This window comes from Pipra filicauda, unplaced genomic scaffold (assembly GCF_003945595.2).
Source record: "Pipra filicauda isolate LSUMZ 115617 unplaced genomic scaffold, ASM394559v2 scaffold36_size6622888_pilon, whole genome shotgun sequence".
In the NCBI taxonomy this organism is placed as follows: Eukaryota; Metazoa; Chordata; class Aves; order Passeriformes; family Pipridae; genus Pipra; species Pipra filicauda.
In genome coordinates this window covers 4376265-4403204 of record NW_024104498.1, presented here as the reverse complement: position 1 = coordinate 4403204, position 26940 = coordinate 4376265, and the positions used below count along the sequence as shown (strand labels likewise).

General features: G+C 51.2%; 1 protein-coding gene across 1 annotated transcript in view; it reads left to right on the top strand.

Moving 5' to 3' along the window:
* ZSWIM5 (zinc finger SWIM-type containing 5) overlaps positions 1-26940 on the top strand; it is a 98956-nt gene that overhangs the window by 59238 nt on the left and 12778 nt on the right. Inside the window, exons 2-5 of the mRNA XM_027747312.2 lie at positions 9467-9823; positions 18475-18623; positions 19283-19433; positions 24846-25025. Coding sequence (XP_027603113.1) covers positions 9467-9823; positions 18475-18623; positions 19283-19433; positions 24846-25025 — 837 coding nt within the window. The remainder of the gene's footprint in view (positions 1-9466; positions 9824-18474; positions 18624-19282; positions 19434-24845; positions 25026-26940) is intronic.

Below are 26940 nucleotides of genomic sequence, written 5' to 3'. Positions count from 1 at the left end.
GGAGGAGCGCAGAGCCACGGTGGAGATGTGGGAAGCAAAACATGACAACTCTACTGTTCTACTCACCCCTTCTACTAAAAAGTGTTCCCCCCTCCAAAGTGTAGTCCTACTGGAGGTCCCCATGTACCTTACTATTTCCCAGCTCTGTGCAAAGATTCCAGGGGCAGGAATCACTTGCTTTCCCCAGAGTTGTGGGGCAGATCTTACACCTTGTGATGCAAAGTCCTCCAGCCTCTTTTGCAACTTAGGAGTTTAAAAGCAAGCTGGAAAAACACTTTTTCTGCATGAAATCAAGTTCTGTGCTTTCCTCCACTTCAAGTTTTGCTGGATGTTGAAATACAGCAGTCAATCTTCCCGGATTTCACACTACCCCTCACCTCCTCTTTCTGGGATGGCTCTGGTCAGGGCTGTCACCAAGGGCTGGTATGCAGCAGGTATTTGGATGACTCCCTGTCCTGGAATTGAAGTCCCTTTCTTTAGAAATAGACTCACAGAGTTTCCAAAAATGATTCTGGAATAAAATGTCAACAGAGGAGGCTGATCTGGAATAGCAATTGCTGAATAATTTATTCTGCCGTGAGTAGATAATTTCCCTATATGGAGCAGCCCTAATAAGCTCCAAAATGTAAGCTGTGTTGGTTTGGGGGCCAGAGAGAGGGGAAGAAACCACTAAGTTTTCATGAAGTTACTGAAGTGAGCTGAGCTCTTTAAGTATAATAATATTTCAATATAAAGTGTGCATCTGTGGTCTCCTTAGTGAAATTATATATATATATATATATAAAAAGGTGGGTTTATTCTAAACGAGGGCTGTAAAAGTCAGAAGGAAAAGGGAGTTGTCCTGGTGCCTGCTCCTGGGGTCTGTGCCCAGCTCCTGAATGGGGGGTGGAGAGCAGAAATGGCAAAATGGTGTCATCTTAAATTTTTTTCCACTTTGGGGGAGCAATTTCAATGCAGAGCCCTTTTCTGTCTTAAAAGCAAGGTTCTCGGAAGGAAGTTAATTGACCTTTTCAGCGGATTTGTTATTGAGACCATTGCCACAAATGCTACTGAAATGCTTTGTAAATACAATGTTCATTTAACAACATTGCCAGTAACTTAGAAAGTCAGACTTTATCCTCCCTTAAAAATGAAAGATCTATTCTTAGCGGAAAAAGCGTTTTTTGGGGGAAGAATTTGGAGCAGATTTTCGTATTGAATCTAGGCTGCCTCATTCCCTCGGAAGGCTTCTGAGGGCCAGGAAAATTATAACTAATAAGTTCCCTATAAATTGTAGAGCTGCTATTTTAAGGTCTGGTGTCTCAGTGAGGATCAGGGTGGTGTCCTGCTTCCCTCCGTTGCTGCACAGTGCCCTGGTTTGATTTTGGTCCTTGTTAAGCTGTCTGCTGGTTCTGCCCCATGCAAAGCCGAAATGTGGGAAGAAGACAAGTCAGGAGGTTCTCAGGCTTGGTTTTGCTTTTGATTTATGATATTGGTAAATTGACTTTGTGTTTTGGTCTGAAGATGGCCTGCTCCTGAGGCAGCTTTAAATGGCAAAATATGCTTTGAATGCAATTTATTGTTGCATATTTGGAGACAAAATCCAAAGCTGCTCCCCAGCCTCAGGCTAAGACCTGGAAAAGCTGCCAATGCAGAAGGGAGGCTGTGTCTCGGAAAAGCAGGTCAGGAAGGGGAGCAAATACGTTGAGAGAAAAGGATCTTCATGACTCTGGAGCAACTTCTTCCACAACCAGAGGGTACCCAAGGAGGAGCCCTTAAGCCAGGAACAACAGGTTAAGGGCTCTGGCATGGGAAGCGCTTTGTTTTAGGGGCTGGAATTATGTTTTTGTGGGACTAAGAGTTCTGTGAATCACCACATAAAAAAGGTGATGAAGGGAAGAGCGCTGCTCCATCTGCCTTTGACTGTGATGAAGTTCAGTGATCCCGTCATGGTGACACTTGCATGGAGGGATAAGAGGCATTTCCTAATTAAAACCCTTTTATGTGCTAGCAGCTCAGCTGTTGGAAATCTGGGTGGCTCCATTGAAGTCAGGAGATGACCCCAGCTGAGCCTCGTGTGTGAGTTTTGGCATCTCCCATCAGATTCCTTGAGGCAGCCGAGGTGGTGACGGCACAGGGCTGGGTCTGCTCTGTGGCAGCCTCAACTGATGGCACGCACGAGCCCGGAAACTCCAGCAAAAGTGAATTTCCTCCCTGTGGATATTTTCTTTCATGCTTGAAAACAACCCTGCATCTGTTGAGCAAACACCTGAGCTGTAACAAGGAATGTAACCATGTTGCTCCTTGTTCAGATATAGCCGCTCATGAACTCATAGGTGCTTTGGGGATGGTCAAAGAGACGTGTTGTTTTTTCTCCCTTAACATAGAAATGGTGCGTTCACCACTTCTACTAAAAAATCCACTGTGTATCCTCATCTTCCTAATTTCTCATGCTTTTAAGAAAACTCTTTATATTCAAGATTGCTGTTAGTTATACTGTAGCAGTAAAGAGCAAAGACTTGACAGCGTTTTGCCACTAGTTATTACGTGGGCAGCACATGTTAGCAAAGATGGGGTGAACTCATCCTCTCTTCAAGCCCTTCCTGTTGTTTATGTGGCTGCAAAGCTGGCATTTGGATTGGTTTCAGTTGGATCTGACCTGCTAGCAGAGGAATTCAGCTTGCAAGGCTGCACCTCAGCAGAGGAAATCAGACTGAGCTTTAAAACCGGTTGTATTTTTTCCTTTTTTTTGCCCAAACCATATGTCTCCAGAGCACAGGTTGTGCACCTGGGTAGATTAAAAACCATTCGCAGGTGGGCGTCGGAAGATTGTGGAAGGCGATGCTGGAAAGGGTGGTCTCGGCTTTGGGGCTGGCAACAAAGGCACAAAAACCTGGTTCTTCAGGACTAGGAGGGCAACAAAGAGCACTCCAGGCTGGGGGAAAATGGAGAACATTTTTGAATATTTTTGGGTAAAGTCACAGATTGAGATTAGTCGTCTGGAGCATGCCCTTGGGCCAGCCACCCCCTGAGCTGGGTAGGGGGAGGGAAAAAACCCTCCGTTTCAGGCTCCTAGATAAACAAACACCAGAAATCTCGTAAGGGTAATAATGGAAATCACTGGGAAATTGAGTTAATACAAGGGCATCTGTGTAAGTGAATGCTCGGGACAGGGAAACGGCTTTGTCCTTTAACTCTAGTAATGCTGGAGCAGATGGGAAGCGCGGTGTGCTTCACGCATTAGCTGGCTCGGATAAAGAGCGAGGCAGAGGCCAGTCCTCTTGGCTGATTAGAGGTTAACAGGGATAGAAACCAGTGGATTGACTCTTCATTTGCAGGAGGTGTTGTGGGATCAGAGCAGATGGCAAAGAGAGCGTCCCTCCAGCTTACTCAGCTGCTCAGAGGAGCTTACGGCTCCCTCCAGCACAAACAGCCCCACTGCATCTCCTCTGTTTACAGCTGCAGCTCCTGCTTCTTCCCTGGCCTACCCAGAGAGATGATAGAAGAATATTTGTTGTAAACCTGTGGTAGTTGGTGTCTGAGGCTGTAGGTATGTTCAGGGACACTTGCAGACACGGTACATCCTCTCCAACTCATCCGTATCCCTTTGTTTCCCCTCCTCTGGCAGCAGCTCAGCTGCAGGCATGGCTCCTTCCTGGGGGCTATTAATGGTCTTTGTTAGCTCTGTGAAAGTAGAGGTGCTTTTCCAGGGTGGTAATGACCAGGCAGGGACAGTAGCATGGTGGGGACAGGGAGGAGGGCTGTGAGGGGAATAATTCAGCAGGAGCGTGGCTGCATCCTGCTGGGACAGCATCGTCCTGGACAGCCGTCGCCTGCCTCCTTCATCCCTGCCAAGGTCTTGCTCAACAGCAGCACCTTTGCCTGTGGTCACGAAAAAGAATAGCTTTGGGGAGGAGGGAGGATGGAAACTCATAGCAGCTCTGCTCATTGACTCACTGGAAGCCTGGATTCCCTGTTTTGCAAGGGAGAAATGGCAGTTGATTCAGCCTTACCCTCTTTCTTTTTGTCTGCCAGTGCTCTGAAAAGGCACATTTTATCTGTGTGTGACAACACCTGCCTAGGGTGCCTCTCATTGAGCCGCTGAATCAAAAGAGCAACAAGAAAAGTGGGTTTAATTGCACACATCTTCAGCAGAGTCTTTCTTGCACTGGCAGCACAAAAGGCCAGCCCTGTGGTGGTTGAATGGAGCCCGGGAGGGCTGGGGCGCGCCGTACTCTCCGTTACTATCGGAGGCAGATGATTCACTTTGCTGGAGCATTGTCATGTGCAAATGAGTTCATGAGCCCATCTCCTTTCCAACTGCAAGGTCAGGGACTGAGCAATTGTCAGCATCAGCCGGCTGGAGGAATTGATCTAGAAGCCGGAAAGCTTTGGGAGATTTTACTAACCTCCTCTTCCCACCGCTCGAGTGCACCGACACCTTCCTCCCGTGGGTGTTGTCTACATTACAAATATTGACCAATTTTAAGTTCATGTTTAGAAAGCTGCTGTTTCGAGGCACGGAAATGTGACTGAGAATGGCTTATAAATAACACTTGGTACGGCAATTATTATTCATTGCTAGTTATGGCTTTCACACAGTGGAAAAACAAATGGTTTTTCCACTAGGAGCTGGAGCTGCAGTCCGTTTAATCACTAAAGAGCTTGGAATCACTTTAGTTTAAAATAACTTTCCGCTGTGGTTTGGAAATTTTAAAAAAAAATATATTTGGGTCACGTTAACCTAGTGTATACAACTTGCACTGAGAATTTCAGTTTACCTCATCTACATCTGCTGAGCCCCATAAATATCCCTGCATTCATTCCCATTTGGTTTTGCAGAGCTCCTGCCTGCCCAAAGTCATAGCTGCCCAAACAGAGATTTGAAGTGAGATTAGTCTGGCTTGAGATGGAGTCCTGGGACCTGAGCATGGAGGACAAGAGCAGTGAGGAGCCAAGCTGCTGTCTGCCACAGCCACACTCTGGCTAGGATGCAAGGGGATGTGGCTGGTGCCTTCAGGAAACTGCGTGGATGGACTTTCCATCACGTTGCTCCTCACAGAGGCTGCCCAAAATATCAGCCTCAGGTACTAGGAGGTCACTTGAGGTTTTGACACTCAGATGTGGGGTGAGTTCTTCATGTACAGTGTCCAGCCACATCCCACTGGCGGTTCTTGCTCAGGGCATGGATGTGGTGAGTGTTTCCCTCTGCAGAGCCATTCCTTGCCCTGCTTCGAGGTTTCCACAAAGACCAAGAAAAGCCTGTGGAGGAGACAGAGGAACCACAGTGATGTGAAAAAGTGCTCCCCACGTTATCCACGTGTCCCCATCCTGTTGCACAGCAATGCCAGTGCAGCATCCTCAGGGTTAGGTCCTGCAGGTGGTTGCTGTTCTGTGGTGGTTTCCACTCTGGCTAACACTCCGTGAAAGGCAAACGACTGCCACTCCTGGGAAGAGTGAGCTAATTTTTTCCGAATGGCACAACTTTGCATATGACAACTGTGACTTCTGTCTGGGCTGCAGTGTGAAATCTGAGAGATGGCTGTGAGCAGCAGCTGCCAGAGGGAGCAGAGCTGAGTGCTTGGGTTCCCGACTACTGTGGTAGAGTCCTCCTCTCCTTCCTCTTCCTTGCAGGTGTTGGAGGGCTCTTGATGCCACAGTTACAAGAAGGGAAGGGGTTATGCCTGGGTTTTGCTTGTTTCTAGAGTTTAAATTTCCACCTGGGGATCTGCCTGTCTCCAAACTTCAGGTATTTCAATATGACCAGCTTGAATGTTGGCTTTACCTTCAGTGATCTGCTGGAGGATGCAAGATGAGGGGTCTTTACAGCTGGGCTCATGGTGGGTTGGAGCTGCAGCACAGGCTAGTGGTTTGTCCTGATGGTTGGCATGTGGACATCTGGGTTAAAGATGTCCAGCTGAAAGACTGTCTGCTATTACAGAACTGGACAAGTTTGAAAAGCTCCTTTTGGTTGAGTAGGTTTAGAGATCAAAGAGTTCTCCATCTTGGTTAAAGATGCTTCTGTTGAGGCCTTAATGCTGTTGTGCTAAAGGCTTGGTCCTATGTAGCTGTTTCAGAGCCCAGGGAAGTTTTGTGGATCCATCCTTCTCCCAGCCTGCAGGGTTTGTCTGCTCCAAAGAGGAGAATGCTGCCTAGCTGATGAGTTTGTAAGTCCCACCATTGTGGAGCTCACAAACTTCTACAAGACAATTCTTGGGTCTGTTTTAATGTAAATCAGATGTGCAATGTCCTGCAGCGGTAATGCAAGGAAGGTCCTTGCTCTGGTGTTTTGTCCCCATTTGATGGGTCAGATGGGTGGGATTAGGAAGGAGATGGACTCATTGTGCCCTGTGTGCCTGTGAACATTTTTGGCACCTTTCTGTGCTCTTTCTGGGGCAGTTATGAACACTCAGCTCCTTTTGCAACCTCGATCAAAGAGACACCCACTGGGAAGCTTCTGTGATAAAAGTAGGAGAGGGTGTTCTGGGGCAGGGAGAAGATAACGTTGTTCTTGGGACAAAACTAAACTGGTGGGACGTAATGAGTCTGTAGTTACCAAGATGGTATTTAATTATTTCTTTTCCTTGGTTTTCAAGCCTTGGCACTGTCACTTTGCTGGCAGCAAATCAAACACCAAGTTAGTTTATGTTAAGAACAGAAGATGAAATCCTAGATAAGCACTTGGCTGTAGGAATGTCTTATACTGAAATGTATGGGGAGGACACGGAGGAGAGTCTGTCTTTGCTCTCAGTGCTATCCAGACTCCATGGCTGTGACCAGGGCTGTGTTTCTCTCTACTGAAGTGCTGGTATCAACAGCTCCAAGGATGCTTCTTGCTTCTAGGATGCGAGATGAACAGAGAGGAGGGTACAGTGACAACTATCCTTTTCCAGGGTGACTTGTAGCCTTTTGGTGATGATAGCGTCACGGTTTTGCATGGACCAGGAGTGCATGCTTCGATGGATGATGGAGTAATCACACCATAACCCACCTTTTAGCTACCACTCATCTCTGAGACAATGATACTCATCACTGCTGAGCTGGTGTGCTCAGCACCTGTGGGTGCTGGGGTGCAGACCTGGCCACAGTATAGGGTGCAGTGTGGTAGCTCCATTCTGACCTTCTGTTAATGTAAATATTCCCAAATAATGCCTCTGTTCCTGCCAGCTCATCTCTCTCCCCCTCTACCATGTTTAATTTCTGACTAAACATTTGACAAATGTTCTGTATAGAGTTCCTAGTTTATCTTAAAGAGACCTGCTGCCACCACAGCTAAAATCTAAACCAACACTTGACTTTGGGCTCGAGTGCCAGATGAACTTGGCAGTTGTTGACATACTGGACGGTCCCGTTCGATGTGCAGACCCCAGCTATGAATTGTGGGGACTGGCTCTTGGGGCAGATGGGAGAGCACAGCTTTTGGGATGCCTGAGAAGAGCCTGGGAAGTATCTGGACAAATTTTCTCTTTTGGGGGGCTGGATCAGGCCACAGTTGCTGTATTTTCAGGCTTATACCTGTCTGAAACAGGTCACTTGGTTATATGAGTTCCTCCAGCCTTACACCAGTTAGCCTCAAGTGGGGGCTGGCCCACAGTCCCGCTAAAGTAAGCATTTCAAGGCAGTGTTTATGGCCAGTAATTTGTCCTAGAGTGTTTTATATATACGTGTGTATGTGCCTGCGGGCATACACACGAGCATATACATACATACTTGCTCAGGAACGCGGTTTCCAATCCTTTTAACTTGTTCAAAAAGTAAACTAGGGAGAAACTGGCAGTGAGTCGGAGCCGCCTGCCAAGCATTGCAAACCAGAGAAGTGGTAAAACATAAACACTTTGGAGTTTATCCTCGGGATTTATATAGTTTGGCTGCTGGGGGATGGACTTGTGCGGAGGGGGAGGCTCGTCAGCTCCTGCCATGCTGCTCCCGCGGCGCCGAGCCCAGCACCTCCGCAGCCACGCTTCCACTCCTGGCAGCGTGCGAGCAAGAGGGTAGTGCAGGGCTGTCCATCCCTCCCCTCCTGCTCTGCTGGCCACATGGGGTGGGTTTTGGGTGATGGCAGCAGAACAGGTCTGCTTTTCCCCCTCCCTTGCACTAAAGTAAAAGCAGACCTCCTTGACGCTTAATCAGATTTGAATGTGTTTTTTGGCGTGGCTTTAAAGAGACTGGCAGTGAATAGCTGGTTTTGATGCCATTTATTAAAAACCTCTGGTAGAATTTGTCTCCGAAAGCCTTTGTAAGAGCTGGCAAACGCACAAGGGTTTGATGCAGTTAATGTATTTTAATCTTCACCCCCCCACACCCCTTTCCCTTTTCTGCCGCTAATTGTAGGGCTCTCAGCTGTCTGCTGCCTTCTCTGGGGGGATGGCAGGCTCTGCAGGGACCTGTACATACACAGGCTTAATAATGCAATGGCATGGAGAAAAGTGAGCATCCTCTTCAGGGAGGAGGACTGGGATGGGCGGTGTGGGGTGCCAGGTCCCACACCAGGTTCTGATGCAGGGGCACCGGGTGGTCCTTGCCATGTTAACTAACTTCCTGGTGCAGCCTCATTCTCCTTGGAGGAATGAGACAGATGAATGGGGGAACAAAGATGTCCCTTTTCCAGGTGCTGGGCAAGTGCAAAGTGTTCATGTTGGACCCACTCAGCAGCTGGATCCTGAGAAGGGCTTCCTGAGGCTCCCTTTCAGATTGAATTTGATGGTCTTTCATCACTGACTTCATCTCTCACTTGCTTGGTATATCCACCTTCCTTGGAGCCAAAGGACTTTCTGAGCCCATTTGATGCTCCTGACCTGCGTTTGGGACTTTTTGGGGGCATTTTTTCACACTTTGTGCCCAAAGGTGCTGCACCCCCTTGCAGCATGGTGAGGACTGTCAGGAGCACCATAAGATTAGTGTGGAGCAATTTGTGGAGCTCAAGGAGCAGTTTTCCCCCAGCCCACAGTTTGGGCTGTGCATTGCTCCTGTTACTGCTCCTTGTTTCCCCTGCGTGGAAGAGCTCAGAGCTGTGGCCATGCCCTGGAGCACTCTTCCTGGTTGAGGGTCAAAGTTGGAATTGCTTTGCATTTAGTTTGCCTCATCAAAGAAAAGTAAACTTCTAACAGCCCTCCCTCACTCATGTGAGTTGCAAATTCAGCGAGAGGGAGGCGTGGATGGAAATGACTCCCAGGAGAGAAACAGTCTGAGAGACTTAAACAAATGGGAACTGAGCAGCTTTGCTCTTCCCCTGAGGGTTTGGCTGTTAAATAAACTCACCAATGAGTCTGGCTGCTTGTGTGTGTTGATGCAGAAGTGTGTTTGTACACAGGGGCTGGGTGTTGCTGGGTGTAAGCCACTGGGATGGGGTGTGCTGGGTGCTGTGCTCCTTGGCATAGAGATGCTCAAGCAGCCTGGGCTGGCCTTGCCTCCATCCAGAGTTTGCAGGGATGGTTGAGGTCAGAGGGAAGCTCACCTGACCTTTCCCTCTTCTCCTTGCCCTCTCCAGGGTTCCACCTCAGCGGGACAGTGACAGAGCCAGCGACTGCAACAGAACCAGAGATGACCTACAAGGTGGCCATCAGCTTCGACCGCTGCAAAATCACCTCAGTGACGTGCGGCTGCGGGAACAAGGACATTTTTTACTGCGCTCACGTCGTGGCGCTTTCACTGTACAGGATCCGCAAGCCGGACCAGGTCAAACTCCGTCTTCCCATCTCAGAAACCCTTTTCCAGATGAACAGGGACCAGCTCCAGAAGTTTGTTCAGTATTTGATCACAGCACACCACACCGAGGTGCTGCCCACCGCCCAGAAGTTGGCTGATGAGATCCTGTCATCCAACTCGGAGATCAACCAAGTGCACGGTAATTCCTCCCTCCTCCCTTGGTGACCTGGCACTGCTTCGCTCTGTGTTTGGGCTGGGGTGGTGGTTTGGATGCTGATGGTGGTGGCCTTCATTTTGCTGTTTATCCGTTGCTGCACAGAGAGAGCTGGCAGTGTCACACTGATGTTAGTGCGTGGGCGCTGGGACCGCATCATCAGGGCATCCCCGTCCTGCCCTCTGCTCTTCTTTATGTGTTTGTCTGTCAAACATGGGCTTCAACAGGCAGGAAGAGGCAGAGCAGACAGGCTGGTGGTGCACAAGGCACAGCTCAGAGTAGAATAGAGAAGCCAAGGGCGGAGGACAGCAGCATGGTTAGTCCCCGGCACAGAAGGAGGTGATGCTGGGACCCTGCAGAGCGAGAGGGGCAGTGGGGATGTGGCTCCTCCATCACGCAGGGACACAGTGTCAGCCCCAGCCCTGCATGTTGCTAAGTCAGATGTGGCTGAGCCGGCGGGAGATAAAGCTTTAATCTCCATGGGTGTTAATTTGCCCATAATAAATGAGCGCCGCTGTTCTGACCTACTGCACAAAGGCAGTGGAGATGTGTCCCGGGGCTTTGTGTTTGGAAAGTGCTTTTGACTTCCTCCCCTGCAAGTCTAGGGGACAGTGCCCATCCCTGCCCTGCTACACTGGCCCAGGAAGTAGCCCAGGCTCCAGGGGGTCTCCTGCTGTGTCTTTCCAAGGGCCCAGGAGGTTGCCCAGGGTCTGCAACAATGAGCTGCTCCCCACCGTGCCTGTCCCACCAGCTGTAGAGCAGAGATAATAAACATTTATCTGCCACGGAAGGGCGTTGCGGGGATTAACACATGCCTGTTAAGTGCTCTGAAGATGAAAAGCCCCATGTGCAGCCTAAAATATCATCTGAACTGGTTGAATCCACATGTAGAGGTGAGGCCAGGGATTCACCTCCACCGTAGGGGTGATGGCAGCTCTGATCTTAGATGTTTTCCCCCTCCCTCTATCTATTCCCGCTCCTATGTTGGGAGTGGCCTTTGTCTCCTCTGCTGGGCCACGTCTGCTATGTGGGAGGTTGTGCTCTAAATAACTGGCTTTTGCAGGGGGCAGGGGGTCCTCAATTTTTGGCATTACAAAAGAGTGAGGAGCTGTGATACTGCAAGGATCTGGTGAGGGCCACTCCCTCCCTGAGCAGATCTGCTGAAGCTGAGGCTGGGCCAGATCCCTTCTTGGCCATTGTTTGAGGCTGCTTTCTCCTAAGCAGATTGAAGTAAAGCTTTTAAGACTCTGAATATTTATTGCTCTAGAGTCAGCAAAAGGCTGGTGATTGAGAGTCTTACAAAGATACAGATGTTGGCTCCGGTTCAATATCTGCCTCGTGTTTTTACAAGTGGTTTTAAAAAAAACAAAGCAAAAATTCTTGGTCCCTTCAGACTCGTGCAAATTCACGCGCTCTAGCATGCGACTTTGAACCAACAGAGACATGGTGAATTACCCCACAGAAGGTGGCACCTCTCTGACACCCCTGTGGCTGCCCAGCTGGTTACAAGCAAGGAAATGCCTCTGCAAGCAGGAGAGCAGCCTCATCTCATCTGGGGGGGGGGAGGATGCAGATCAGCCTTAGGATGATGAGATGATCTGAAGATGACCTATAACTCATAGATTTTGCCCCCTTTGAAAAGGAAGGCTCCAAAAAGCTCACATTCAAGTTCAGAGTGATGCTGTCCTGGGCTCCAACTCTTGATCCTGGACAGTGTTGCAAGTTTTGGCCTCCTTGTCTTGCCAGAAACACAGCCACAGTCAACTGCATTGCAGAGCTACTAGAGCCCAGGGTGAGGAAGGGCTGCAGGCATGTGGGGTTTTGTATGGGAGAGCGATTTTGGGGTCTCCAGCTGAAGGGGATCCAAATTTGTCCCCCATCTCTCCCTTTCCAGCTGTGGTTCATGCATTCGTAGTGGGTCACTGATCCTGGGATTTGTAATTCTTCTAGCTGTCTTTTACACAGAGGTTTATGGGCTTGTGTTCACAGTTCTTGACTGTGTCTAGTTCAGACCCTTGTGGTCACACCTTCGTTCACCTTGGGGTTGGGGCCAAGGTGGCTTCTGGCAGGCCAACCTCTGCAACTCAAGCAGTAGCCCAGTGTGTGCACTGGACACCTGAGGTTAACCTTGGAGCAAGAACAGCCTCTCCAGGAATCCTTTATTCCTTCCTCCACCCATTTCTTCTGAGGAGAGGTCTATTGGGCTTTATGTTAGCATTGGGTCTTCCCCACCTGCTTCTGGTCACCCAAAGGGCTGTTCCTTCCGTGTCGATGGTGAGCACATGGGATGGAGGAGCTGATTCTGCACCAGGCTGGCTGGAAAATGCCCGTTGTGCAAAGGGATTGTCTGGTTTTGTACAATAAGGCTGTCAGGGATGCTCCTTCTCCTCCTGCAGAGCCTGAATGGAAGAGAAAATTACCGGCCATTGTCTGGCACGCTCGGCTCCGGGCATCGGAGCTTTGTTCCTTGCAGGAGTCTGTAGCCGCAGGCTGTGCACCGCGTGCCGATCTTCCCGGCTGTCTTCCTAGAAGGAAATGCAAACTATCCAGTAATGATGGAGTCTTGGAGTGCAGCCAAGGCACTCGCGTGTTCTCGAAGGATTCAGTCCAAGTAGAGCTCCAAGGTGTGCCTGCTGCTCTGCTCCCCACTTGACCTCCGCCTGCTGAAGTGGGTCACGTTTCTGCTCCCATGGCCTGGCTGCAAAGGGCAGTGTCCTCACAGCGAGAGCATCTCGTGCGTCTGGCACCTCCACGCTCAGCAGCTGGAGTGAGGAGACCAGGGTTAGCTTCAGTGCTGTAGTGTGCCCTCCCCAAGGGGACAAAACCCAGCAGTGTGACTGCTCAGCATGGAGCAAGGCTGCGAGGGTGTCACTGCGCCAACAGAAGTGTCTCATGGCTGCTTGGCCTTTCCCAGTGGGGTGAATGCTGGGGACATCCAGAATCTGCAACTGGAGAGCTGGAAGTCAGGACTCCAGCGAAGTGAGGATTATCTGGTGATGGCCACCTTGGCACCCTGCTCCCTCCCTCCTCCGAGAGCATCAGCCCAGGGCTTGCCTTGGCTTGCTGTGGCACCAGCCTGGCTCAGGGGATATGCAAGCTGAGAAAGTGGCTCGGGGCCACTAGCCATGGTGGGACATGCTGGTGGGATTAGGTGGGATTGGTGCAGCTTTGCTGTACCACTGTGAAACCTGGGGCGAACACATCTTCCTGAGGTGTGGATGAGGAAGAGACAGTGATTGCTTTGGTGCAGTAAAGTACTACAGAGAGGGCCAGGAGATGCTGGAGAGGGCAACACTGAGAAAAAGCTGAAATGGGAGTTGTAGACAGAGAGGGATATTTTGGGGGCAAAAGCAAGTGAAGGAGGGGGAACTCAGAAGCACCAATGAGTCCTGACAGCAGTGCTGGTTTTCCTGCTCTCACAGCGTGGATCCAACATCCATCAACATCCAGTGCACAGGATCCAAGCCATCCCAAGCAGACTTGGGAGGCAGCCTTTATCTCCTCTGGTATTTTGGTTCATGCCTGTAGGGAATGATTTGAATTTATTTTAAGAGGAAGAATGGATCAGTGTGGGGTATACAGAAAGGAAAGCTGTGTCTCAGATATGTTCCTTGAACTTGGTTGGAATATCTGGGCTTTGGAAGCAAACACTGAATTCTTCTGCAGTCTGTGGCAAAGGAGAGGAGGCTGATGGAAACCGCTGCAGGGCCAGACAGTGGTCATTAAAATCTGTAATTAGAAGCTTAAAGACAGGACAGTGCCTGTGAGTCCAGAAGACCTGGGGCTTAGAGGTACCTTTCATGCATCATTGATGAATTCTTGCCCTTCCTTGGGTAAGGAGCGGAAGGTTTTGGCAGCCCCAGTGTTTACAGCTCTGTAACTCACCCTGCTTGAGCAGCACTTGATCATGTCAGAGAGTGCTGCTGCCTGCAGCCCAGGAGACATGGCTGGGATGGTCTGTCTGCCCCATGGAAATGCCAGCACGTGACACTGTGGTGCTCAGCTGATGCCATCGAAGGGCTTGGAATGCTCTTCTCAGCCAGAAGTGGGAAAAGCCACAAAACTGCTATCACACAGTGTGGGGGCAGCTCCCTCCAAGAACAAGCCAGTGTGAATCACCAAGAGGCCTCTGTGGTCCTGCAGGGACTCAGGAGCTTCCTTGGAGGAGAGGACTTTTGAAAACCCTGAGGCCTTGGCATGGGAAAACCAGACCTGCTTATGCAAAAGACATAAGGAGGCCTCTGCCTCATCCGTTCCCCGTTGTCCCAGATGCATTCTTGACCACCTTGAACCTTCCTTCAACTCCTGGGCTAATACTGTCTTTCACCCGTTGGCCCATGTTGCTCCTTGTGCACAGCAGGTCGGCTGCCAGGTCAATGTGCAGGAAGTCCCTGCTTGTCCTGTCACACCGAGCCAGGGCTGATGTTTGAGGAGTCCTGGGGTGGTCTTTAACTTTCAGGTCATCCTGAGACGGCGTCTGGAGGGCAACACCAGTAAATCTATTTGAAATTCTGCCTTCCTGCAGTGGAGGAGGAGAAGGTCAGATCTCCAGGGGATTTGTGTTCCTGTTTGCTGAGCTGATGTAGATTTAGTGGATTTAAGCGAAAATAACACACCTGAGTGCTGGAGAGAAGCTCTTCCCCCTTGTCCTGCAGAGGCACTGGGGTTGCCAAATGACTCTAGAGCACACTAGTGGTGCTTGACAAGCAGCTTCCAAAGTTGGGTGTACCACATACTGGTACCAGCTGGACCACAGAGCTCCACCATGCTGGGATCCAGTCCAGATTCACTTGCCCCATCGCTGGCAGGTGTGTTTGAATCTTCAGGCCGCCCTGGAGGACCACCCCCCCCCCTCCCGCAACCTGTCTCCACTTGAAAACAAATCAGGAGCCTTGGCAGAGCTCAATTCCTTGCTTCACTGCTATTTTTAATCCCTTGTTAGAGTTCATTTCCTTTCTGGTGCCTGGTTATTTTCTCTCCTTGGTTTTCTGCTGTTTGCTTATTTGTCCACGTCCTCCCCACCCCCCTCCCTGAGCTGTTCCTTCAGGTCTGTTTTCTCTCTGGGCTCCGGAGAGGCAGCCCAGAGGCGTTCAGCAATGCCGCCACGTGCAGTCATGAGATGGCCCTTGTGAACTGCCACCACCATGGCCAGCCCTGCTCCGGGCACCACTGACCCCGGGGCCAGCATGGCCAGGCCCCAAACCACTGACAGGTGCTGGGCACAGTTTGGTGAGATGACCATGAGAGTGATGCTGGAGCAGTCATCTTTATCCCTGGGTGGCTTTTAGCATCAGTTTGTCAGCTCCAGGCACTGATTAAAAATAATAATTATCCCTTTTTCTTTATGTCACCAATCCTGCTTTGGGTGAGATGCTCTGGGAGTGCTTTCCACTTCACCCACCCTTCTTGGGTTCAGGAGCTTGGGTTTGGGATGTGCCAGTGCCTTGACATGACCCACGAGATCCCACTGCCTCCTTAGCCCTGAAAATCTGTGGCGTTCCAGTGCAGAAGCACCTTTTGTTTTCTTCATGTAAGGCAGCTAATTTCTGAGCAAGGAATTGAATTTTCCATGCCTGGCTTCACTCTGTTTTCTTATTTGTGGATTTTTCCAGTTCTTATTTCTCAGTCTTTGTATTTGCCTGGAGGAGTCTCGCTTGGCTGTCAAACAGTTAAACCCCGAGCCCCCTGCAAGGGAGGAGTCCTGGGCTGTGATGGATTGCATTTTTATCTCTGTTTCTACAGCCAGTGTAAACGGGCTGGTGAAACACTTTCCACTCAAGATGTGCAACGGTGTTTCCTTAAATCTGAATCCGGCAGGACCAAGATCCAGCACATCTGAAACAGGGCTCTTTGGAGCACGAATGCTGCTATATGAGAAATGTGTTATGCAGGCGCCGGGCTGTTTTACATGCCGTTCCCAGCTCCTTTGGAGCTGAGACATGGAATCACTCATCAGCTGCGTCACGGCATACCGCTGCCGAAGCCCCCACGGTGTGAACGTTGGCAAAGGGAAGTGGACAAATCCTGCCATTAATATTTAAACCCAGCACAAATCCCGTTGTTTGCTCTTAAATGTTTATCCAGCTCCCCGGCGTAATTGGGCAGCCTGTTATCTGCCGGGTTGTGTTGCACGTGTGGGAATCTGCTATTACAGCCCTCCCTCCGAATATTTTGTAGGAGAGCAAAATACATTTACAAGCAAATTTGGGTTTTATTTGGAGGCGCGGGAGGCGCGTTACTAATTTGGCTGCGGCCCGAACCCCAACGTGCGAAGTGCTCAATGTGTTGTGTGGGAGGAGGAGGTTTTATTTAGCTGCACACTCCTCGCTGCCTGGGCTTTCCGTCTCTAACGCTGCGTGAGAGCAGCAAGCACCGAGGGTAGCCGGGGAACCCCAAAAAAATGCAGTCGCTCTTTGCATCTCGAGAACTCCTCCACCTTAATCTGTCACAGCGGCCACGGTGAGGGACCGAGGATGAGCTGAGCTTAGATGGGTCACCCCAGGCACCTCCTGGTCCCTATAGATGCAGCCAGGTGACCCTATAAAGGCAGTCGAGGCTGCTCTGGGTAGCTGCAGCTAGGAGTGGCGGGCAGGAGGGTGGGGAGGAGGATATTAAGAGTGCAAGCGTCTGGGATACCTAGGGATGGGGCCGGATAAGCGCTCATGGTAGACAGATTAGTCATCGGTTCCTGATAGGGGATAATCACTGGCTTGTCTGCTCTTTATCTGTGAGATAAGATGAGGCTGGGGGATGGAAGGAAAAGGCACAGAAAAGCTCAGAGGGCCAGGGTGGACTGTCCCTGTCCCTGGCGTGGTTGTCCCTTGTGGCTTATGGCAGGGCTTGGCCGCTGGTGGCAGAGGAGGAGGATCAAGGCCATGTGTGGGGCTGTAGGCAAAAGCCTTCGTGCTCATCCAGGAGCTGTGATTTCCTTTCTATTGCTTCAGCTCCCGTCCCAATTACGTGGTTGTGTCGCCTATAAATTATTCTGCAGAGGGAGCAGCAGCATCCTGTCCCTTCAGCATGCCTAGAGCTTGCTGGAACTTCTCTCAGGCAGTGACTGTTAGCAGAAATTAAAGTAATTTTGTAAAGGATGTTAAATACAAATAACTATCCTACCGGGTCAGGATCATTCTCAGCCTTTCCTGGAGGAGTAAAACCCCTCAGGTTGGTGTTGTTTTGCTTACAAGCCAGGAAGAGACAGTTGCCCTGCTGAACAAGCATTCTGGAGCATGATTTTCATGAATTGCATTTGAGCTCCTGGTTCAGCAACACACAGGGCTGAGGCATGCACAGCATCCCAAGCTGTCTCTGTAGAAAAGTGGTTTCTGATACCCACTCAGATCCCAGTCAAGTAGGGAAGACATCATTAAGATTTAATTGGGAACATGTCAGCTACAGCATCCCTTAGCTCTCTGACCCTCTTCCTTGCTTGAGAGGGAGATGAGATGGGAGAAGCAAACCAAAGTGGAGTGGAACATCCTCCAGCCACCTCTGTCCCTCCTTGCCATTGGCTCTCCCTGACGAGTCCCTGAGCAGGACTCAAAAACAGGGAGCTGAAAAGCCAAGTTTCTGTTCCCTTTTGTGCTCCTGGCTGCTCACTGGACTCATGCTGCTGCCTGCCCTGTGAGCCCTGGAACCCATCATTGGGAGGTAGGGTAGTGCTTTGGGGGAGAAAATGGGAATTGAGAGGGGCAAGGCAAGGGAAATTTGGTCCAAGTTGTTTAAGGCACTTGTGGGTTTTCTGTCTTTTTTTGTTCTCTGGAAGGTGAAGTACAGCCTTTGAACACATGCATGTGATTGCCAAAGGCCCTGCTCTGGTCGCAGTTTGCTCTTTGAAGGATTATCGATCCTTTGTTCTTTCCTACAGAGGGTCTCTCCCAGGCAGGTACATGGATGCCCAGGGACTTGTCCCCTGTCCTAAAACAAATGAGGGGCAGGACCAGGTGTTTAACCCAGGGCTCTGGAGCCCATATGCAGTGATAGCTTTGTTAAACTGTTCCAAACATGGGAAAGGGCTTGCAGGAACTGGAGCTTTACTGATGCTTTAACAAACCTGTGATGTGAAGCAGCAGAATGAGCACCCTGGGCAATCCCTAGAGCCATGGAGTGCTCCAGGCTCTGCAGCTGCATTGCCTGCACTCCTGGGGCTTTAGAGGAAGGCAGGCCCCTGCTCTCCCTCAGCCTCACTTCATGTGGGATGCAGAGGGAGAGTGGCCAGGCAAGCATTAGCCCTATGGTCAGGATCCCTCCTGATGGCTGCTGCCACCACTGTGTTGGGAGAGCATGGTGCTGCCAGCTTGAGCTCCCTGCCTGGGAATCAGGGTGGTATTCACCCACCTGAACTAATAAAACAGACGTAGGTCTACTCCTTGGTGGTGGGACTGCTGATCTGCTGAGAGGGTAATCAGACATTGGAATGGGCTGCCCAGGGAAGTGGTGGGTTCTCCGTCCCTGGAGGTTTTTAAGATAAGACTGGATGTGGCACTTAGCGCCATGGTCTAGCAACCGCAGCGGTAGTGGATCAAGGATTGGACTTGATGATCTCAGAGGTCCCTTCCAACCCAGCTGATTCTATGATTCTATGATTCTGTGATAAACACAGTTGTCTCTTTCCTCCTCCCTCCCTGTCCCCTCAGGCGCTCCTGACCCTACTGCTGGGGCCAGCATCGACGACGAGAACTGCTGGCACTTGGACGAGGAGCAGGTCCGAGAGCAGGTGAAGCTGTTCCTATCTCAGGGAGGGTACTACGGCTCGGGGAAGCAGCTCAACTCCATGTTTGCCAAGGTGAGGAGCCGGCTGCTCTCTCCCATCTCCGCTCGGCATGTCACGTAGCTGGCAGCTCACTGGCTGCCCTGGCAGGGTGCCCATCACAGCTGGGAATCTCTGCTCCAGTGCCTTCTCGCCCTGTCGCGGAGCAGGCGGTTGTAATCCAGGCTCTGGGTCAGGCCTGGGTTGTCTCACCTGCTGTCCTGGCAGGTCCCTTCCTCCCATGTGATGGGCTTGCCGTGATCCCTATGCAAGATGAGGCCTTCCCTCGTCTCCCCTTCAGCATGGTGGGGAAAAAGCCAACCCTGCAGAGCCTACCAAGACATGGAAAGGTGCCAGCAGCCTATGGGCTCTTCTCTTTCTTTGCAGAAGGGCTTTGTTTTCATGTTCTTAGTCACTTGGTCCTCTTCACAGCCTGGCTGTGGCTGCTACTCACTTGGGCTCCAACCAGCCTCATCACTGCCATTACGTGAGGATTGTAATGTATAACGTTACACACACACACACACACACACACACACACACACACACACACACACACATATATACATGTATGTATATACAGTCTGGACCCTCAGGATGAGGGAGCTGTGGCTTGCCAGCAGGGTGAATGTATCTTAAACACCTCTGAGGGATCATGTTTGTCTCACCGAAGATCTTCTCTTTGTCCTTTGCAGGTCCGGGAGATGCTGCGCATGAGGGACTCCAACGGTGCCAGGATGCTGACGCTGATAACAGAGCAGTTCATGGCTGATCCTCGGCTCTCCCTCTGGAGACAGCAGGGGACGGGCATAACGGAGAAGTGCCGGCAGCTCTGGGATGAGCTGGGTAAGGGCCACTGCCTTGCAGAGAACAGCAGGGCTGCCTGGGCTGCTGGGCCAATGGACATCATTCCAGAGGCCCTTTGGGGCTCTTCTCTGGGAGAAGAGACCCTGAGAGATGCCAGGAGCTTACTTTATCCCCTGCTGGGGAAATCCTGGTGGGAGAGCTGGATCAGGCCCAAACCACACAGTTCAACACCTTAAACCAGCCCCTCTCCTGCAGAGGGGTCAAGGACGATGAGTGTGCAGCGTGTGGCCAGTCCCATACTTGCCTGGTGTTTGGTGTGCTGCCCCAAAGCCTTTGCAAGGGAGGACGCAGGGGGCTGGTGAGCCCTAGGGGCTGGATGTAGCTGAATGTGCAAGTGCTGTTTCTGGAGGAACCATGATCCAGAGGGGGAAAGGCAGGTTCTCAAGTGTCGTCACATCTAACAGATTTCTGCCTGCTGTGGTGTGCGTTTCCGGGGTGAGGGGGGCAGGATGGGTGGCACAGAGCCTGGCTGTAAGGGAAATGCAGCTCTGGGTAATTCTGTCTAAGCACCTTAGACACTGGCTCAGCTGGCTGACACTGTAATATGATTAGAACAAAACATTTAGATGATGTGGGCTTGGGGAGGTTGGTTGTGTGGTGAAGTTAACCCAACAGTTTTGGTTTGTCCTGGACATCTGTGATCTTGGGTGAATAGTTTGACTTGAGCCATAGTTTTATGAGTGAGTTTGAGCTTCTCTGCAGCCTGCTGGTAGGATATGCTGTGCAAGGGCAAGGACTGACTGGCTGGGACCAAAGGAATCTTGTAGAGCTGGAAGAAGTATTAGGATGGTCTAGGATCTGGAGCACCTGAAGCTGCAGCTGGAAATCACAGACCCTCCTACCAAGTGCCCAGCAAATGCAAATATAGTCATGAGGCTGGGGACCCTGGCCAAACTGTGCAGACAAGGGCTGGGCAGGGATGGGATGACTCGCTTCTGTATGAAGTTCCCTGCATGGAAATAACTACACCAGCTCTGGAGAGCTCATCTGTGCTTGCTTGCCAAGAAGATATTTCCAGGATTTTGGGATGCTGCAGCTAGACAGTTGGATAAGCAAGGATCCTGGAGAGGTGGCCAAGTCCACCAAGCCAGAATTTCTGCATGGAAGAAAGCAAACGCATTGGTGAAACGTGAATGGATGGGGGTGTGGGCAGGCCTAGACGCAGGAAGCAATTTGCCCAAAATTACAGATTATTTGGCCAGATTTCCAGCCCTGTATCCAAGCCGAGAGCCCTCCCTCCCTTCCTGCACAGACAAGGGGGGAGTGGTTGGGTTTCCGTCCCGGCTTAGCCGTACAAGGACCAGATTGGCGCATGCAGTTTTGGTCGGCACAGTGGGAGGAGGTGACAGCACGTCCCCGTCGGCAGATGGCAAAGTGGCTGGGGAACATCAGGGCCTTACCAGGGCTGGATCAACGTGACAGCAGGGGAAGTGTGGTGCCAGCCAACACACGTCAGAGCAAGCAGCTCGCCTGGCATAGGCATGTCACATGGGAGGGTCTGGGCATCTCCACGGTGAAGAGAAGCCCCTGTAGAGGACACATTGATGTTCCAAGAAGCGGCTCCAGGACAGGATGGGCATGGACTATACTCAAAGCAGGGATTATTCCCCCTATTTTACAGAAGCCTTTTGGATTTGGCCTTGGGCAGCGTTTGCTGTAGGAACAGAGCACCTCTCTGAAGGAAGGGTGGAGGCACGGAGGGACCAGAGCTGCTGTGAGTTGGTGGAGCTCACCAGTAACAAACTTGAGCAACAGAGAGAGGTGTCCCAAACCATCCCTGGATGGGTAACAGTAGCCAGGGCATATCAGGCAGTGAAGGCACCTTGTCTGACTGCCTGTGGGCTGTGGATGCCAAAGCTGCTGGTGTTACCACTGCTGCTGAAGGGAGGGATGAGAGGCCTGTTGCCAGCTGCCATGGGAAGCCCTGGCACAGACCGCAGTCCTCCATCACGTGGAAGCAAAAAATGGGCCTCTTGGAAATTATTTTGGGCACGTGTTTAATAATTAATCATTGATTTTACCAAAGACTGCATCACAGACTTGCGTGGGATTGGAAGAAGATCAGCCTTAAAGAAGATTGTGGATTTGTGCTGGGGAAAATGTAAAGGATTTTGCAGGATTTCGGAGTTTAAAAAAAAAAAAAAAATTAAAATAAAAATGGGATCGTTTGCTTGTGCGTGTGCTGCCAACTGAACATCTATTGCCCCGTCTGCTGGGGAGCCAAAGGAAGGACCTGCTGGCTGGAGAGCTCAGCAGCGTGGGAGTATTTGCCCTGGCGCATTAGTACTTACGATTAAAGCCTAATTACAAAAAATAGACGAAAAACCAGCTGAAGTGCAGCCTGACCTTAATCTGCCTGGAGACGGGTTTATTTATCTCGGCCACTTGTTTACAGTGGGGAATTTCAGCAGATTAAGCCGGGGAGCGACCCTGTGGGAAACGGGAGAATTTCTTTGATGGTTTGGAAACTTGGGCGCGGGATCGGAGCGCCTGTCTTCTCCAGGGCCGGCAGCCAGGGCCGCTGGGCTGGGAAGGCTCTGACCCCCCCGTCCCTGCACCCAGCCCCGTCATCAAAAAGCATTTTTGTTTAGAGGCTTAGCTTAATCGTGATCTGCTGCTTTGTTCCCCGCTTAACCTCCTGCTATTGGAAAGTTCAGATGAAGGTTTCTGCAGCATACGAAGAGACACGGAGTCTGACCCGGCGTGGCATTTTGGCTCAGGACAGGAGTCACTTGTGCTGTCAGCTGATGTCACTTGACCATAGGGCTCAGAAAACCACTCTATTCTATCTCCCAGATAATTATCATGACCGAGACATATGCAAATCCCACTTCCCTCCTCGCTCCCATCTCCCCACCGCATCTTCTGCAGGAGAGCCCAGGGGCATAACGTTTTGGCAGGCAAAGGATGCCTCGGAGGGCTCCCAAAAATAGGCAGCAGAGTCATGAGGCTTCCGAGGATCGCATATTAGCTGAGCTGTGGGAGCCAAAAATCCAGCGGGTGCATCCCATTCCTGGGGGCGGTGGAGCCGGAGCACCAAGCCTCGTTACCGCCTGTCAGCCAAGCTCTGTGCACCAGCAGAGGCGTGAGCTGGAATTGCCGGAGGCTGCTTTTCACACAAGCAGCCCCAAAGTGGGCGAAGAAGGGCAATGACAACAGGCGGGAGCCCTGGTGGGAAGGGGATGCCCAACACCAGGAGCCAAGTGCAGGATTTATCTCATGGCCGTCCGAGGAGGTGGGGAGTTCTGTGCCCTCAGAGTGGCAGTGGGCAGGCACCCACCACTTGGCTGAGGGGCAGCAACCAGGGCCTTAAAGAAGACTCATTCTCTGGAGCTGAGACCTGATTTTTTCAAAGATGCCATGTCTGTGCATCCCCTGTGGAGCCTGCAGGAGCCTGGGAGCGAGTGACATGGACTCTGGGAAGGATGGGCCCCTAAGGAGGTAGCTCTTTTACACATTAATTAATCGCTGATGTTGCAGCTCAAAAATCTTAATCCCCCGTGTTCATCAGAAAGGAGTGGGGTTTTGGTGGGGTTTCCTGGGAGCCCCGAAGCTGAGAGGCAGATGGAGCTGGACCAGGAAAGAGCTGCTTTCGACATTTGCTGGTCCTCAGTGCCTGCGATTGCTTTTCCCATACCCATTCCTGGATGTGATGCTGCTGCCACCGTCTGCGTTGTGACGCGGTGACGTCTCTCCTGCCGAGCCAAACTGCTCTGAGGAGCCAGACGTGCACAGCCTCCACGCCTTACTAATGTTTTTAACTAAACATGTCCACAAGTCCCAAGTTGGCAAAGGATGGGTCTGAGGAGGTGCACCCCAAAAGCACCACCAAAGCTCAGCTGTAACGCAGAGGAGCAGAGACGCCAGAGTGGGGCCAGGGCCAGGACATCACTGCTCAGTCTGGTTTTGCCTTGTGTTGCCTGGCAAAGGGACCGGCTGCTCTGGCTGCCTGTGTCAGAGCTGCAGCCTCGCTCGGGGCTGTTTGGCTCGGTGGCAGGGCTGTGCAGCTGGGGAGCTGCCGCTCAAAACGCAGCGAGCGAGGGAGGGGGTTTGGGCTTGTGGAGGAATCCCCTCGTTGTGCAGTGGAGGCGTGTTGGGTGATGTTGTCCTGCCACAGGCTGTCGCTTCGGGGCTGGAACTTGGCTCTGGGAGTCATGGAGAGAGGTGGGGGAGAGCACCAGGCTGGGTTGGGAGAAGGAAGGTGCTCCAGGTTGATACTGGCCCCATGGAGGAGAGGCAAGGGAATGTGTTTCTGCAGGAGGCTGAGCTGTCCCATGTGTATGACAGGATTTGACATAGGCAGAGAGAGGAGCAGCAGGAGCTGCTCAGCCTGAGGGCATCCCTGGGGGCACCTCACACTGCAGCTGTGCCAGCCCACAGCCATCCCACCCCATGGGGCAGGCACAAGGGAGGGAACTTGCCGCATCTTGGCAGCCTCGCAGGGAAATTTGGCTAGAAATGCAATTAGCTAGAGGAGTATTCATGATTTTGCACTTATTTAGGTTGCTGTAGCCCTTACCAGAGCAGTGAGTGAGCCAGGAGAGTCGGCAAGGCTCAGTTCACAGCACCAGTGTCAGTTTTATGAAAGGATGAGTTGGATCTTAATGACGACAGATGTCCTTGGTTTTACCTCTCACGTAGCAGACAACATCAGGACTGTGAGGTCCCATGGTTGACCTAGAGGGTGTCAGCGTGTGTGTCCTTCTGGTGGGCATCTCTGCTTGTGAGATCCAGAGGACTCACACCTGGGAGGGCTCTTGCCTGCAAGACATCAAGCCAAGCTCGAGGTTCCGCCATTGGTTCCTCTACAGGCTGGGGGCTACTGGGGATTAAAAAAGAAAAAGAGGAAAAAAAAAAAAAAGAAAGAAAATACACCAAATCTCCTTTTTAAATAGTTGAATGCAAATGGCCTGAAGAACAATGGCAGATGAAATAGCATTCAGAGCGGGTTTTAAAGCGCTTGGAACGTGGGTAGGATCAAAATCAGGTTAGTCTTTGGAGATACAGACTCTGCAGCTTGCCAGGGTGTTTTTAAGCATGCTTTGATGTGTAGTTCAAACACTAGATTTGTCCTGGCAGACAGAAGCACTCACAAATTCATACACAGCCGCTCTCTCCTTCCCTCCTCCCCACTGTCCCCCATCTCATGAGATTATAATTTAGCTTCATTATGGAGGAGTTTTACTTTGTCCTGGTTTCAGCTGGGATAGAGTTAATTTCCTTCTTATTTAAAAGCTGTGTAAATCCCCCTCCTGGGTCTGTGCATTATGCTGAAATGAGTTTATGAACCTCGATGAAACCTTGCGGGCTCTCACGGCGAGCACGGCAGCCGCCGAGCTTTGCCCGGCGCGTACGGCAGTGGCACCTCCGTGACTTCTTGGCTTTGTTTAGGGGCACTGTGGGTGTGTGTGGTGTTAAACCCTCACTGCAAGCTGGAAGAGAAATCCTGCTGGCTCCGGCAGCTGCGCAAGTGGGGCGAGATGGACGTCTGTCCCCTGGAAGATGGCAATTACGGTAACGAGCTTCCCAACATCACTAACGCGCTTACGCAGAGCTCCGGTCACAGCCAAGGTGAGTCCGGGCAGGGGGTGGAAACCCAGCTGATAGCCAAAGGATTTGGGTTCAGGTCAAAACTCACTCAAAGTTGAGAGACCTCAGTTCACCTGCTGGTGATGTTTCTGGGAGCCATAGGAGTACAAAATGTTTCTCTTTACTGCCTCTGGTTTTATATACCCTTGGAAATATTTGTCTCTGCTGCATCTTAGGTGAAGTCACTTGTGTTTGGGGCATCAGATTAGAGACCATTTTAAAGCAACTCGACTTTGGGGGAGTTTAGACCCCTACGGTCTGTGCAGGTTTGGGTGTGGGGTTATACAGAAAACCAGTACCACTTGACTGGAGCAGAGCTGAGCTCAGAAGCCCTGGCTGTAATGTGAGAGTGAGGAGCTGGAGATGATGCAGGGTCTCTTTCCCAGCCCTCGAGCCTCACTTAAGGCCTGTGATTCAGGTCATAGGGAAATCATTAGCCAGGAATGTTAACGCAGTTCAAGTGCAGAGCACAGACGAGCAATGTAGTTATGGGGTTGTTCCTTGTGACATTTTCTCAACCCCTGACAAAGCATTTGATCCCTTTAAATTTAAGCATGTTTTCTCCTTTCTTTTGCTTGAAGTAGACATTAATTGAATGTTAGTGCTCTTAGCATGCCTCTGTCTAGTGCACTAGAGTACTCTTTGGTGTATTATGTGTGGCCAGAGTAGGAAGAGGAGAGTGGGACAGCAGTGAAGGAAACTTCACTCCTCGGGGTGGGATTAGTCCCTCAGCAGTGGCTCAGGAGTGTGGCTGTCCTGCCAACCCACCCCAGCCATGGCCAGGACCACACGCCCCACTGCCCACAGTGCCTCCCTATGCTCATCCTCAGGGAGCAGCTTAATTTAAACCTGGCCTTGCTCTATGTCCTGCACCAGCCCCAGGACTCCACACTGGTGTTCCCAGCTCTCCCAGAGATTCACTCCGGCATTCAGGGCAAGTTACTGGGGCTGAGCAGGTCACTTTTTTAGGCCTGCAGGGAGTTTCCAAAGCACATGCCAGGGATGTCCCCTTCTCCCAGTGCTCCTGCCTCTCCAAGCAGGGGACTGAAAGCAGCACGGATCCTGGAGGGGTCCCAGGGTTCATGTTTGTGCATATGCAAATACTGCTGCAGATTGTTGCCAGCCTCTTTTATTACTGAAGAAGAACAGCTGATTCCTGAAATCCTTCCTGGTAAAGTGAGCAGGCTTGGTTCTCAACATAGAAACACCTGTTTAATTTCTTTCCACCTTGGGGTGCCTGCAGCATTCCGGCTAATTGCTTGTTGTCATCGTTTCCGGAGCGTGTTTATCCAGCCTCCCCGGATCAGCTTTGAACAGTGCCTTTTGTTTTCCACCTTTGAATGCGTTTACCTCGGCCTGTCTTGTGGGTTGCAGGACCTAACATTCAGCCCCTTTGGGGCTTCCCATTTTGCAGCCATAAGGGCTGTGTTTGACCCTTATGATCCAGTGTGGCTGAAGTGATAGCGGGATTACTCCGGATAGGTTTTTTTCTTATGACAAACCCACTTGTCTGATCCATCTGGATGGAGTGAAATGCTCATCCAGCATTTGGTAGCTTCAGAAGTGCCCATGAAGTTACAGAGCAGTTCTGAAGAGGAGCACAGACATCCACTGCAGGGCAGCAGTGGGGTTTCAGACAGTGCTGTCTCCTCCCTTCCCGCCCCCTCACGCAGCCCCTGGAGGTTGCTGGAAGGTGATGGTTACCCCTGTCACCCAGAGACTGATGACACGTGCTCCTGTAGTTCCCTTCGTGGCTTCAGGTGCTGCTGATCTAAGAATCTGTGGTTCAGTGAAGCCAGGACTTTGTGTTGGAGAGGAGGAGGAGAGCTCATGGTGTTTGCAGGGCAGTAATGCTGAGGAAGCCCAGTCCTGATCCAGGGGCAGCTGCCTGCGTGCT